General features: G+C 38.7%; 1 protein-coding gene across 9 annotated transcripts in view; it reads right to left on the bottom strand.

Moving 5' to 3' along the window:
* Positions 1-14276, bottom strand: part of Cadm1 (cell adhesion molecule 1) — a 321456-nt gene that overhangs the window by 36821 nt on the left and 270359 nt on the right. For 6 of the 9 annotated variants that reach the window (XM_040285249.2, XM_040285250.2, XM_005328280.4 and 3 more), the window contains exons 6-8: positions 13096-13195; positions 9718-9890; positions 5162-5254 (exon numbers count right to left, since the gene is read on the bottom strand). In XM_040285249.2, coding sequence (XP_040141183.2) covers positions 5162-5254; positions 9718-9890; positions 13096-13195 — 366 coding nt within the window. The remainder of the gene's footprint in view (positions 1-5161; positions 5255-9717; positions 9891-13095; positions 13196-14276) is intronic. The other 3 variants (XM_005328284.3, XM_021728448.3, XM_021728447.3) reach the window with 1 other exon arrangement.

Here is a 14276-nt window from a genome sequence, read left to right on the forward strand (position 1 = left end):
TTTAAATAAAGAGCATACAATTTTGGAAATTATAATAGATGCATTAGGAAAAAAAAATTTCACCTCAATTCCCATCTCTAATTCCCTTTTAAAAATGAGGACTCTGATGACTTTCAATATTTGTCATATTCTAATTTCTTCCTAAACCTATATGGGTCAAAAGCTGGGTGGCTATGATACTATTAGTAAGAGGTTTACAATCATCAGCTAAATAAAAATATGGATAGGACAGCATGAGAAAAAAAAACGGACATGCACTTTTGGTGTAAGAATCTGAAAAGGAGATTCACCAGGTAAAAAAGGTCGTTCCCTACAGCATTCTCACCCGTTGGCTGCCTGGCATACCAGTAACACTCGGTAAGTATTCAATTCATGATGAGTAGATCTCAGCTCCAGAAAAAAAGGCAATTTGTAAACATTCTAGGATGAAAGATGAATATTTCCTAGCAACGAAGGCTTAATCTATGCCTGGCACATCAATAAATGCAAAATACACACACACACACTGAAGATAGATGCTTGAAGTGACGTTTGCTACCTTCTCTTACCCATGTTCTGCCCATTCTTTGATGGCACAAAGTCCATTTCTCCTGTGATGCTTTCCCCAATCTTCTATGTGCCTGCTGCCTGTGCCACTGAATCATCTCGACTATACAGGGTTCTGCTGAGTTCCAAATATGTTTAATATTTTCTCTCAACCACATAGCAAGGGGTTCAAGGAATCTTTTGTCTGTGCATATTTGTTGAATGCATGCATAAAAAGTAGACTAGCTTATACTCCTTGTATCATACAAATATCAGTAGCTCAGTAATAGGAATCATTAAGCTAGCACTCTGGGGAACAGAAAGCTCTAGGTGAAGCAAAGCTCTCTATTCTAATTTGGATGGTAGAGCCACAACTTGTCAAGCACAGGTGTATTTTTGTCCTTTGTACCTAAGACTCCATACCATGTGCTCTGGTATGGAGTTTACCCATTTTGGCATATTCCACAAATACCACTGAAGGAGAACGGCAGTACCCACCTTCTTTAGTTATATGATTGAATCCACTTAAACATGAAAAATGTTTATGATAGCAGGCTGTGAAAGCCAAAATAATAATATGGAGCTGGGGGTAGGAATCATTTCCTCCAAGGTATATTGGATTTTTAGTGCTTTGACACCAATAGAAAAAAACATGCTGTTTTCTTTTCTAAGAAACACAAAATATTTAATTGAATACGTACTTTAAAAAACTCATTTAGAAATGACCTACTTCATTCTTATGAAAGGATTTTTTAATGTGTTTCAGAATTTGGCCCTATAGCTATTCATTTCTTATTCTAAGGTGGTTTTAATTTTTTAATTTATGGCAGTCACATGTAGAGTGTGACCTACAGGTTGAAATTCTCCCGGCCTGAATTTTATATTTAACTGCTAAGGGTGTTTATGACTTAGTTCTGAGTCTTCTATGGTACTCATCAAGCATCTAACTCAGGACACAATCAGGCAGGAATAATACAATATCCAAAGTAACTAAGGAGGGAAACATAAGATGAGGACAGGAAGAAGCTTGACCCAACTGGGAGCTTGGCACTAAAGCTATCACCAAGCACAGAAATGGATAATTTTATGAACATCCAGTACACAAAGTCAACAACTATGAAGAAAGTTAAAAGCAAAATAAAACAATTTAAATTATGCAGTTTGCTCTCTCAGCATATATCTTCATGGAATGAGATGAAAGAGACCACATAGACAAACTGACATGCTTAAAAAAGAAAAGAAAAGAATGGGAGCTTCCAAAAGCAATAGTTGAAAACAAACACATGGTCAGAACATACTGTATATGAAAGATGCAGGGTGGACAGGAAGTAGGACTCCTGGCTCTCACTCCTCACACCCATGAGGGCTATGGTTTTGAGGGGGGCAAAGTAGAGTCATCCCTCCAAAGTGGAGTAGCTATCCGTTTGTTACACTTATAATTCCTCTCTTTCAAGGGACTCCAGGATGAAGCTTAAACATGTTTTGAGCGAGTCAGGTGACTTGGAACAGACAACGACCAGCTTCCCTAACAAGGGGAACAATTTGATTATCCTGGTTATGGGAGATAAAAGATAACACTGGAACACTTCCTTTCAGAGAAATCAGACATCAACTATGACCTTTTTCAAGTTTAAAAATATTTTTTCTTTTGAATTTGTACATTTTTCTGGTAATGAAACTCTGACCTGGGGAATGGGTTTCAGTTATTGCATTTGACTGGGAGGAAAGGAATAGATGACTATGGGCTCCACACCCCTGCCCCCTTTTTAAGCTCTGGTTTTATGTTACTGTCACTGGATTTGGCTGTTGAAGTTTTTAAGGCTAATAGTGACTGTAACCAAACAGTACAAGAAAGAAGAAGAGTGGAAATTAATTTAGCTATCCATTTGTTGGGATTCAGTCTGGAAGATTTTTTAGGAACCAATCTAAATCTAGGGGATAGCCCGGACTTTTAAATTGGGACACAGAATCATTCAGCTCCATAACCTTTAATCTGTTTGGAGAAAGGAGTAAATGTTAAACTCTACAAGTATACTTTCTGGGTAAGATAAATATATATAAGAGTGCTTGTTAAGACATAGTAAGCCTGTAAGATCACATTCGTTAAAGCAACGGGTTCCACGATGTTGTTTTAGTAGCAATTTTAGCTTAACTATTCTTGGGCGTGCCAGTGAGAATGTGAGCATTCATTACCACAGATGCATTTGGTGTGCAGAGAGAATCCAAACACTGCCATGGAGAAGCTAAAATGCATCTATGAGATCATCTTACATTACCTTACGCTGGGAGGCCAGCCGTAGAGGGACAGAAGCTAGGACGGTTCCTATTAAAGATACCTTTGATGCAAACAGAAATATAGCATTGTTTATTTTCCAAATTTCCTCTTAAATGGAGTCTCTGCAGCCACAATGGTGGTAAAAGTGAGTTGTAGATGCCTGAGGACTCCGGATTCGCTTTGGTCTGGAGTGAAGGATGAAGAGCTGTGAACTGAAGTGATGCTGTCGATTTGCTGAGATTGACTGTGGCAGGGGGAGGGGTTCAGGGAATGTAATCAGTCATTTAAAAAAAAGCCTAAGCTAGTGAAAAGGCCAGCCAGAAACAGAAAGAGTCTGATACACAGTGTGATTAAAGCCTTAACTGCCTCAAAATGTAAACCTGGATACTCTGTGGAAACTTTTGCCATGAGAAGTAGCAAGAGCTGGCTCATACCTGGCCAGCTTCTGCAAAGACAATACAGATCACTGACAGGCTGTTTTTTCAGGGTTGACATAAGCAGGACAATGGAGAATTAGGTGATGTCATTTATGTTGACAACCAAAGGGTCTTTCACTGGAAACTTCAAAGTAAGGAGAACACAAGACCAATTAAGCTTACTAATTAGAGACAAGAAATACTACCAGGATATAAACATACTGGGGCTGCAGTTCAGTGATAGGATGCTTGCCTAGCATATGTGAGGCCCTGGGTTCCATTCCCAGTACCATGGAGAAAACAAACAAAAAAGATCTAGTTCTTGATATGAAAAGTTGACAGCATGGTTACTCTGGAAGTCCTCGTTAGGAAGAAGTATCTTTGATATGCTTATGAATGACATAGAAAATGTGGGAAATCGATTGGCCACACAACAAACCAAGTTCACTTAAGAAGCAGAAGGAGCTAACAGCTAAAGCAGGAACACACATGGACAAGAATTAGGAAGCGAATTCTCTAGATGGAGCCCCATTGAGAGTGACACAAAAACCAATTGATGGATTTTCAGAAGATTTTAAATTAAATGCAGGCACTAATTGTTTTATAACCAATATTTAGAAAAATCTTCAACAGTGGCTTATTTAAGGGTTCTCTTTGTTCTACTGTAATAGGTGAAGAAACTGAGATCAGGGCATCTATTGTTATATGTCACCAACCGATGAGGCCTCCTCTTTCACTGAGCACTTTGCATTTTGTCAACTATCTCACCAGCTCCTGTGAAAATGGAAATAGTCTCCAGAAAGTCACTGTAACCCTTGAGACAATCCTTTAGGATACCTGCCATATCTTGGGTGCTAAGAGGAGCTGAACATGAAGAGTGATGAGTGAGACATTCAGTGTGTATAAAGAAGTCCAGTGACAGGAAGGGACACCAGGGCACATGACTCAGAGACCTGCAGTCTCTGCAGATAATGGATTGAAGTGGAGAAGTTCCTTCATCAAGAGATTTTGTTTTCCCTCTCATGGAATAATTACTTTGACACGTTTCTGTGGTGGGTACCTGTTTACAGTGGGGAAGGTTGTATCTAAGGAAATCTGCGTGTCGAGTTGCAGCCATCAGCTTACCTACCTTGGTAGGCAGAAGACACTCCATTGGTTCCAGAAAAGCAGGACCAAGCAATATGAGAGCCCCTGGAGAGCAGGAAGGGGAGGGAGGTCACATCACCTCCCTCTGTGACAGTTAGAAATGAGAGGCAGTGAAACTCATTTTGAGTGAGAGTTTTCAGGGAGTCCAAAGAGATAAAGCCACACAGTGAGAACACTGCGGCTGCCTCTCGGTCCCTCCACATGTAACTGAGGGCAGGGAGGGGCATGTGAGCTCTAGGCATGGAAAAGACAGGGACTCCCTCTGATCTCTGACTACCCAGGCAACCTGAGTAGGCAGCAGCACTGCCAGCAGGTGCTGTGTAGAACAGGAGGGTAACTGAGCATTTAGTAGCTTGGTCCAAAGAGGCCTGCTAGAGTGAGGTGTGTGTATTTTCTTCGTGTGGATTAAGATGAAATTAAGACAAGAACACAATCCACAGCCACAATACTTACCATTTCATCAATAGTGGCTAAATGAAGCTATCAGCATGTTCTTTAGAAGCCAGGGCTGCCATTTTCCTAGAGTTTTGCTTTGAGTAGTGATGCTTAAAAAAGAATTCCCTTATGCATAAATTGCAAAATATCTGATCTACTATAAAATGCTTGGATGTTAGAGGTTTTCCAAGGTCCTTATGATTCAATTTAAGAATATAGTATGTATGTAATGTCTTCCGGAGTTCCAAGATAAAGGAACAGTTAAATTCCAAGGACTTACAGGGAACTTTTAGGTTTCTTTTTATGCATACCAGAAAGACAATATACATTCAGGACATTTTCAATGGTAATGAAGGTACCATACCTGTGATGATGGTAAGGATGGTGGTGGTGGTGGTGGTGGTGGTGGTGGTAGTGGTGGTGGTTGTTGTGGGAGGAGGGATAGTTGTGGGGGGATCTGGATAAAAAAAAAAAAGGAAAATCAAACCCACAATGCTGAACACAACAACGACAGTAATGACAAAACAAAGGCATGAAGACATTGAGATGTTTGTTTGATGACTTCCCTTTTTAAAACCCAAAGTTCTTTCCCCCAAAGATTTAGGTCTTATAATTATATCCCAAAGCTTAGCTGGAAGAGCTGAGAAGAGAAGAAAAGAGATTTCTTATTAATGAAGTTAATTAGGGATGAGGAGACATGAAATGGAGAAGTGAGGAAAAATCTAAACATGTGACTCCACACCAGATCTTAAGGTGAGGCTGAATTGACTCAGCGCTGAGAGGGGACAATGGCTGTCATTTCACTCATGCTTCCACAGATGGGAGGGAAGAGGAGAAGGTGGTGTTCTATTTAAAGGGCTCCTATCGGCCAAGGATGAGTATGCCCTGCACACTTGCTCTCTACGACAGCTAACTTCATTATTCTCCATCAATACTTCCCAGCAGGAAGTAAAACTACTTCTATACTTGTAATAAATACAAAGAAGAGAGAATGTCACCACTAAATATCAAGTTCCAGGCATGTGAGATTTTACTGAGATTTTATTTTTTAAAAGTCAATAAATTTTACAACTTATAAATATTAATAAGTTGCCTTTGCTCATGTTAAAAGCTTGACCTAAGTGGACAACAATGATAAAACTGAAAGAACATTCTCTATCTCATAAACAAGAGAGCTAAATATAAATGAGGTTTGACCCTCAAAGCCAGGAACCCGATAGGGAATCCTGTCTGATATTTGATATAGTGTATATCTTTCTATCATCTCAAAAATTATTTGGGGATAAGGGAAGGGCAAATATGAAAGAGAAAAAAATTCTAAGCCTAAATGATCAAACTGAATGTGTTAAATTGTCAGCAAGACTTTGAACTAAGCAATCATTCTGCTATAATAGAGCATAAGACGATGTGAAGGCTTTTGATTTTAAATTTTATCTAAAGCACGTCAACTCTTTCTCCCTGACACATCTGGTGTCCTTTTATCTTCAAGTGAGCTCTCGGATTGTCTAATTAATACATCAAAACTTTAATTATATATTGCACCTTTCCTGGGTTTGGCACAACTTCCTGAAAGTTTATGAAACCACTATTTTGGTGCTGAGTTGCAAGGTCTACATAAAATGATTTCTATCATTGATCAATAATCCGAGGTTTTAATTTTCCTCACAAACTGCTTCTGTCACACAAATATACTTGTAGGAATTTGATAAGAAGAATCAAGAGCAAATGGTTCTGTTTTATGGAAGACTTTGCTCCTTGAAGTCGGGGATACAAGCATATTAAACTATTGTTTAATGCAACCTCACGAGTCCAAAAGGATTTCATTAAAAAAACCTCATTCTCCTTCAAGAAGTAGGGATGAATTAAATTAGTGATTTTAAACTACTTTTCAAAATAGAACAGGATGTGAAATACTGTAATTCAGGCAGGATATTCAATCTTGCTCATGCACTTTTCATGGTGGCTACACGAAGGGAAGCATTTTGCAACATGGCTACTCTGTTTGATGCTCCCATACCTGATGCAAGGGCCAGTGCAGAGAGGGATGGATAGAGAGAGCACACTGACCCCTGAGACCAGCACTGCAGCCATCCTGCTCTTTCTGCTAGACAACTAAACTATGTCCATAGAGGTGTCTCCTGCCCATCATGAGGACAGCTACTATAGTTTTTGTGTGGCTTTACACACAAATATTATCAATTTTATACAATATTATTACTGAAAAGGAATGTGTGTACCTGGAAGATGTCCCTGACATACTATAATGCCATACTACAATACCTTGTTATAAAAATATTGGCACAAAGTGTGTGATGTGTATAATACAATAAAAATAGATTTGAATGTGATTTAAAAATATGATTAGGAACCAAGAGGTGGACAAGACTAACAAGGCACAGACTTCAGAGAAAGGTCACCAATCCCTCTCATTTTGTGAAGTCGGATGCTTTTGATTATCTTCATCACTACTAGGGCAACTGCCGTCCTCCACATCTGGCTCAAGTAACTTGAATGAATTAGATTCCATGAACAGGTAAAACCTCCATGCTTAGATCATTTCTAGAAATAAGAGCAATGAGAGGTCATTATGTAAGAAATGACCAAAAGAACAAAATAAGTTGGGTCTCAGACACTAACCAATTCAGTTCTTCAGGTACAGAAGTGACTTTCAGAAGATTAAACATTTTAGAGGCATTTTAACTTTCAGTTTATAAACACTTCAAAAATTGCTGGAGTAGTATAATAAATTAGTGAGTAGGAAGAAAATCTACCCACTATCTTCCCAAATTGCTAAGATGAAGTATTAATGGACTATCAATCCCTTAGGTTGGTATTTTAGACTGTCTACTGCAGAACTATCAAAATCCCTAAACCAGGACATGTGGACCATCTTATGTTAGGGAGATACAGGTATGCAGATGTGTTTATCTAAACAGGTGGATTCCTGTATTTCTTGGTGTTCAAATAATGCACTGTGGTCCAGAGGGTTAATTCCAAAAGGACCGCCTTATATTGGAGAAAACTGCTCTCTTGGAAAGAAGAAAGACACTGAAATCATAATATTGTATCTCTAAAATATTTCTTGTAACCTTGTGGACTCTGGCAAAATTATATTATCTTTCTAAGCCTCATTTTATCATTTGTAAAATGGGATAACAATAATGCTTTCCTCCTGGTGTTATTGGGGAGAACTGATGAGATCATGTATGTAAAATTGTCACTGGAGGGCACAGAACAAAGTGAGCACCTAACACATGTTAATTATAAGGTACTATCCAAAATTATTCAAATATATCATTTTTCATACTCTCAAAATGTTTCTTTTCTTGAGATATAGGAATAGTAGGTACAATAAATTAAAACCATTTTTCCAGATAACTTAGTCTTCTGAAACACAGAAGCATATAACAGATAGGGGGCAAGTTGTCACTGCTTTTTAAAATCTGAAGTTTATGAAAAGAGCTGGACTGAGAGTCTCTGTAAACTTGGGCAGCCGCAACGTAGGAGACTCCCACGGGGCTCAGACTCCAGGTTGAGGGGGTTACATGCAAAAGCAAAGAGAGGATTTTATCTTCCACCCCTGCTGAACAATATGAGGAATGGAGGTGGCTCTGCACATCACCAGCTCCAAAGGGGGCATGGTGTACTCACTTTTCATCTAAAAGAAGAGCCGTTTCCTTCACATGGGTCTCCTTAACTACTAGGGAGAATTAATGCTACCATATATGGCCACTAATGACATGGGATGGTGTGCAAAGAAACCATCTGCAAAAGTCTACAAATAAGGTGACTAGACATGATCTTTTAATCTTGCATTATGCAAGAGGAAAAAAAAACTCAGGTACAAACTGAGGATTATGTCTTAATATCTAGGTAGATATGGTGTAAAGCATGCTTCTATTTAATTAAGAAGACTGGCACTACTATTTTCTTCAGAGAAAACGTGCTAAGGTTCTAAGACACAAGGGTGTAAATATTCCAAATGTATAATTTATGTGTGTCTATGCAAATATTCACATATACTTGGGATTATTTATACTGCTAATGTGAAGAAAGAAATACACCTCCCATATTAAAATATTTATGACACTGAAATTTTGATGCCTCTGGTTACTCATTCTGTGTCTGGTCAGTTCATGACTATTTTTCTTAGTGTAAAACTAAAGACTTCAACTGGAAAGAAGAGACACAATGGGAGGGAGTGCACTCAACTAAATAGAGAATATCTGCCATATACAAAATGAACAATACGATATAAATGAGAAATGCCTGGCACATAGTTGGTTATCAGTAAATATTTGTTGATTAGAGGATGAAATTCATGATAATATGCTTTAATAACTCTGTAAAAAAGATATTGGTTAAGAAAACAGACATTTTTTAAAAAGGCTCTTGTATCCAAAGCAATAGCTATAGGTGGTCTATATGCTAACAAGAACCTTGTATTCATTCCATGTATTTACTGGCTTGCAACATCTTCTGGAATTTAATAGGTTTATGCTGAAAATAGGATAGTTCTGCTCATCAAAGCAGGAGAAAGGCTAGCCCAGGCATCACATGAAAACACCAGTGGGAATAAACTTTCTGAGCTGAAAGCCACTAATTGGTAAGGTTGAATTTTTCAGTCATTACTTCTAACATAATCTCTATGGCTTGTGCCTGAGGACACAGCTTCCCTACTCAGCATGACCAGAGACTGTGATCTACAGGGAAATCCCCAAGATCAGAGGAAGAGAAGAAAAGTCACTGCTGACCCAGGTGGAGACACTGGGGTCCACCTCAGGCCAGCCTTCTTTAAGTTCTTGAAGGAAACCAAGTGGTTTTTGGTTTTCAACTTGACCAAACATGTTGGGAGTAAATCCTGAGTAGCAGCTACATGTGTATGAGTCTAGTAGAAGAGCGTTTTATCTTCTCACGTACCGTATACATACAGCATATAATCCGAATGAGCTTTCCCCACTATGTTTGAAGCTTCACAGCGGTATGTACCATTATCTGTTTTGTTTAGGTTATTGATGAACAGGTTGGGCCCAGACAGGACGGCGTGTTGAGGCATTTCATCATCGACTCTCACCCAATTTACCATCACAGGCCTGCAGAGAAAAGGGAAGAAAGACAAGCCATGTTATTATTTCCTATTAAGATACCTGCATCAAACTTATCATCCACACATTAAAGAATCACATGCAGGGCAACACAATTAAAGAGAACCTACTGGAGATGTTTTAAGTTCACAGAACTACAACCATGAATTCTCCAAAAATCTGTATGAAATATAAATTTTCCTTCTTTTAAAAACATGATCAGGTGTTGAAAGTTTTTCAACAGACACAAGTAGGAGTCTCATTATTCCCAATTCATCTTCAACACATCAGTAAATAAACCAGTGTGCCCTATGTTTGTACCCTGCTGAGTAGTTTCACACCAATTGAAGCAGGACAGAGCCCACCCATTGTTAATCATCTCATTAATTAGGGGAAAAAAATCAAGTCCACGGCTACTGATATATGCATTAATATGATAGTTACTAAGATGCTTGCTTGCTCAGAAACTCCTTGTGATATTTAAGTGAATTTTGAGAAATAGACTTTTACATCTGAACAGCACTTTCTTCTGGCCTGTTTTTTGAGAAATCACTTCTGATTCAGGAAAGATGCAATCACTTCCTCTCCCCATAACCTGTCCTTCCCCTCCCAAGATGCCACTTTGAAGCCCTGGTCCACCTTGTCTATATGCTCCTTGGCCAGCAACTGCCTTTCTTTCCCAGCTCTCATAGGCTCACTTATTGCTAGACTTTTTCTCATGCATGCACCTGCAGTCCTCCAGGCTGAAGATAGGGCTCTCAGGTTAATCACCGAGGAGCACATCTCCACATGCATTCCTCAGGTACAAGAGAACTTGCTCATCAAAGACAAGTCTGTTTCAGTGACTTCAAGTACCACATTTGTATCCATTAGGAAAAAGCAAATTTCACAAGATGTTCCAGAGCCAAAAATGAATTCACTCAAACTCACTGAATTTGAAACTTTTGTTCAAGATGACTCCTTCAACTGCCTATGAAATTAAGGGCACATCTAAGAGTATGCCTGAAAACATCCATATTTCTGTGTGTGTGTGTGTGTGTGTGTGTGTGTATACATGTGGAGTGGAATCCAGGGCCTTGCACATGCTAGACAAGCCCTCTACCACTGAGCTATACCCCTGGCCACAAACTTTAATGTAAAAGGAAGAATAAAAGAGACCTGAGAACAGAAGTCACTTCCTTTCAGTTCCTGTGGCTACCTCTAGGAGCAGTGACATGACAAAGAGTCCCATGCTTAATGATGAACGGATACTCAAGTTAGCCCTGTCAAGTAGAATTCCAATTTTCAAATGGGATGTGAAGTTACAATTTTTCTTTAATTACACATGGGTTTGTCATCACAACCCAGTAAATTATTTAAAAATTAGTACTGCATATGTCCTCCTTGTAGGCAATGGCAAATGGGGCTGCCTGGCAATCAGACCTAATGTCCTGCTGCTTGACAGCTGAAACAATCAGTGGGGGTAAGTGCCGAGAATATTCACAACATTTAATGGCAAGTTAAATTACCATTTTTATTGTATGCAATTTCTTGAGAAAATAAATAGGTAATATGCTAGAAGGGATAGCAGCAGAGTAATGCGTGCTTGCTCACACAACCATATACCCGTTCCTATTTGAGAGGAACAAACAAATACCCTCTCTGGCATAAATGTCCTGAAGGAAACATGTAATTTACTGTCCCCGTGGCACATTCAATTGAACACAGTACCTTCTTCAGAGGAAAAAATACAGAAACAAAATATAGGTTAGCAAGCCATATACTGTAAATGTGGTTAATGTGGCTGAATACAGGTATTGTGAGTGGCAAGAGGCCTCTGAAAAATTTTTTCCCTCCACTGGATTGTTCTGGAGGCAAGGTAAGCTGCTAATTACGGCATAATTCAGTTTACAAAACATAAGGTCTAAATCTTTTTACAGTGCTCAAAAGAAAAAAAAAGATGGTTAGATGGAAGCTGAAGGTGTTCAGAATCAAATAACTTCAGAATACCAGAGGAAGTGCAAAACAAAACCAAGACCATTTTCCACCTCCCAAAGGTCATCTTTAAAACTCGAAATGGTTAGACAGAGGTAAGGGTACTATAGTCTATGGAGAGGTAAGCACAAAAATAGAGAGGGTTGAAGTGAGAACAAAGAACTGACTGCAGTCACCTTCACCTTTGGCTCTCTGGAATCGTGGCATAGGCCATTCGTTAGCTATCATGGGGAGAATTCTTTCCAAAGATTTTTTTTGGAAGCTTTGTTATGTATTGTATGCTAAGCTCTTTATATGAAAACTGTGACAACCCTGCTTAGGAAAAACCTTGTGAGGGGGAAAAATGTCATACCATAGGGACAGCAGAGGGAGCTCAATGTTTTTTTGTTGTTGGGTACCACTAAAAGTTTGAGTGCCCTTAATTCCAACATTGACCTGTTCTACTTCCTGATTCCAGGGATTCCCCCCAACAAGGAAATAATTAAAAACAATCTTCAATAGGAAAATGAAAGATTCTCCATTCTTCAAGCAGATGAAAAAATATTTAAAGTGGTATCATTTCTCTCTCTCTCTCTCTTTTTTTTTTTTTTTTTTTGCTATGTTAGTGGTTTATGTAGTTTCTCTAATTTACTTTAGATCATTCACAGGAGTAAGTAAAGTAGCTCCTTTATACTTTTCAATAAAATGAGTCTTGGTCAGTTCTCCTTCAGGAAAGTTCCTGAACCTTTCCTTACTAAAAAAAATATTTTTCAGAGTTAAAAATGATACTTTTCTCTGAGGGAAGAAGATGCAATATTAAAGGCAGGTCAAATTTGTTTGCCTATAGTTGGCCCTAAACACAGCACTGAATTTGAGTCTGAAAACCATCTTTCCAGCAGCGTACATATTAATATAGTAAGTACTAGATATATCATTAGATTGTGGGCACACTAAAATTTTATTAGGATTATTTTGTGTGTACGTAAGAGAGAAAATAGTCCTGACAATCATGTTGATGATAATAAAACAGAATTAGCTGAGATTTCAATTTTAGCTGGCGTTTAATTTTTCTCCCAATCCTGACTGTTAAGAACCAAGATATTTATTCCCACCTCATCGAATATTCGTTAGTTTCTAAAAAAAATCTTCCATCCTTTACAGCAGGAGACAGGTGACAGGCCAACGAGTTGTGAATGCACATCTTTGTGTTGTGACATTTACTGCTCATGACCCTCTGCCAACCTTGGCCTTCAGAACTTACTGGGGCTTCCCGATGGCTTCACATGTTAACTCAAGCGCGTCCCCTTCCCGGGTTAGGCCTTGTAGAGGATAAGTCATCTGAATATGCACTTGAGGCTTATCTGTGTGACAACAACACAAAGTATAATGTTTAGCAAATGATATCATCCAGCAAAAAAAAAAAAAAAAAAAAAAAATCAGACTTGCATGCTGCCACAAACCCGACACTACCAGCACTTATTCTCTCCCCACCCGTATGCCTTCAGTAACATCCTTCTAATTAGTTAGTAATCCTGGCATTTGCTCAAATTAAATTGACTAATAACTCTAAGGAGTGAACCGCGAATAGATAAGAGATTCATAAGCCAACTGCGCCACATCAAACATTTCCTGTGAAATACATTTTGTTACATTGAAGTTTATCTCTAAACTCACTCAAGCTAAAGGAAACTCATTTGCCTTCATGCTGAGGTGAAGCCACAGATATTTGTGGTGCTCAGAATTGATACATTTTATCATATATCATATATTACTATGTGACAATATGTTGTGACACTGCATATTAATAAGTTTGCCTCTTCTATGCTCTTGTTTTCAAATGGGAAAGGCGGAAATTCTGAATTCCACTCAAAAGGCTTAGGAAGAAAAGAACTGGGAGGTTTCGGCGGCCCCCAGTAAAATGCTGACATCTCAGCATAAACCTAGAAGAAGAAAGGAAACTGACATTTACTCAGAGCCTATTATCATAGGACCCATCAATGGTAATGGCATAAGTCCAGTTTTAGAGGTGAGAATTCTGGTACCCACAGAATGAAGTTGCTAGTCCAAGGTCATGGAGATAACCTAAGGAGAGAGCCCCATGGAATGTATATTGGGGCAGACTTCTAATTCAAAATTACATTTCCTAATGGCAACCCACAATTGTCACTACAGTAACTATTTGGGATGTTATGTAAGTAACTCTTAATTTCCATAAGCGACTTAAAACCGTGCTTGCTGCTGTGCCCAGTGGTGCACATCTGTAATCCCAACAACTCTGAGGCTGAGATGGAGGGATGTCAAGTTTGAGGCCAGCCTCAGCAACTCTACAAAACACTTGTCTCAAAGTAAAAATTTAAAAGGCTATGGATGTTGTTCAGCAGTAAAGTCTCTTGGGTTCAATCCCCAATGTCATTAAAAAATAAATAAATAAAACAAAACCAA

This window comes from Ictidomys tridecemlineatus, chromosome 4, assembly GCF_052094955.1.
Source record: "Ictidomys tridecemlineatus isolate mIctTri1 chromosome 4, mIctTri1.hap1, whole genome shotgun sequence".
In the NCBI taxonomy this organism is placed as follows: domain Eukaryota; kingdom Metazoa; phylum Chordata; class Mammalia; order Rodentia; family Sciuridae; genus Ictidomys; species Ictidomys tridecemlineatus.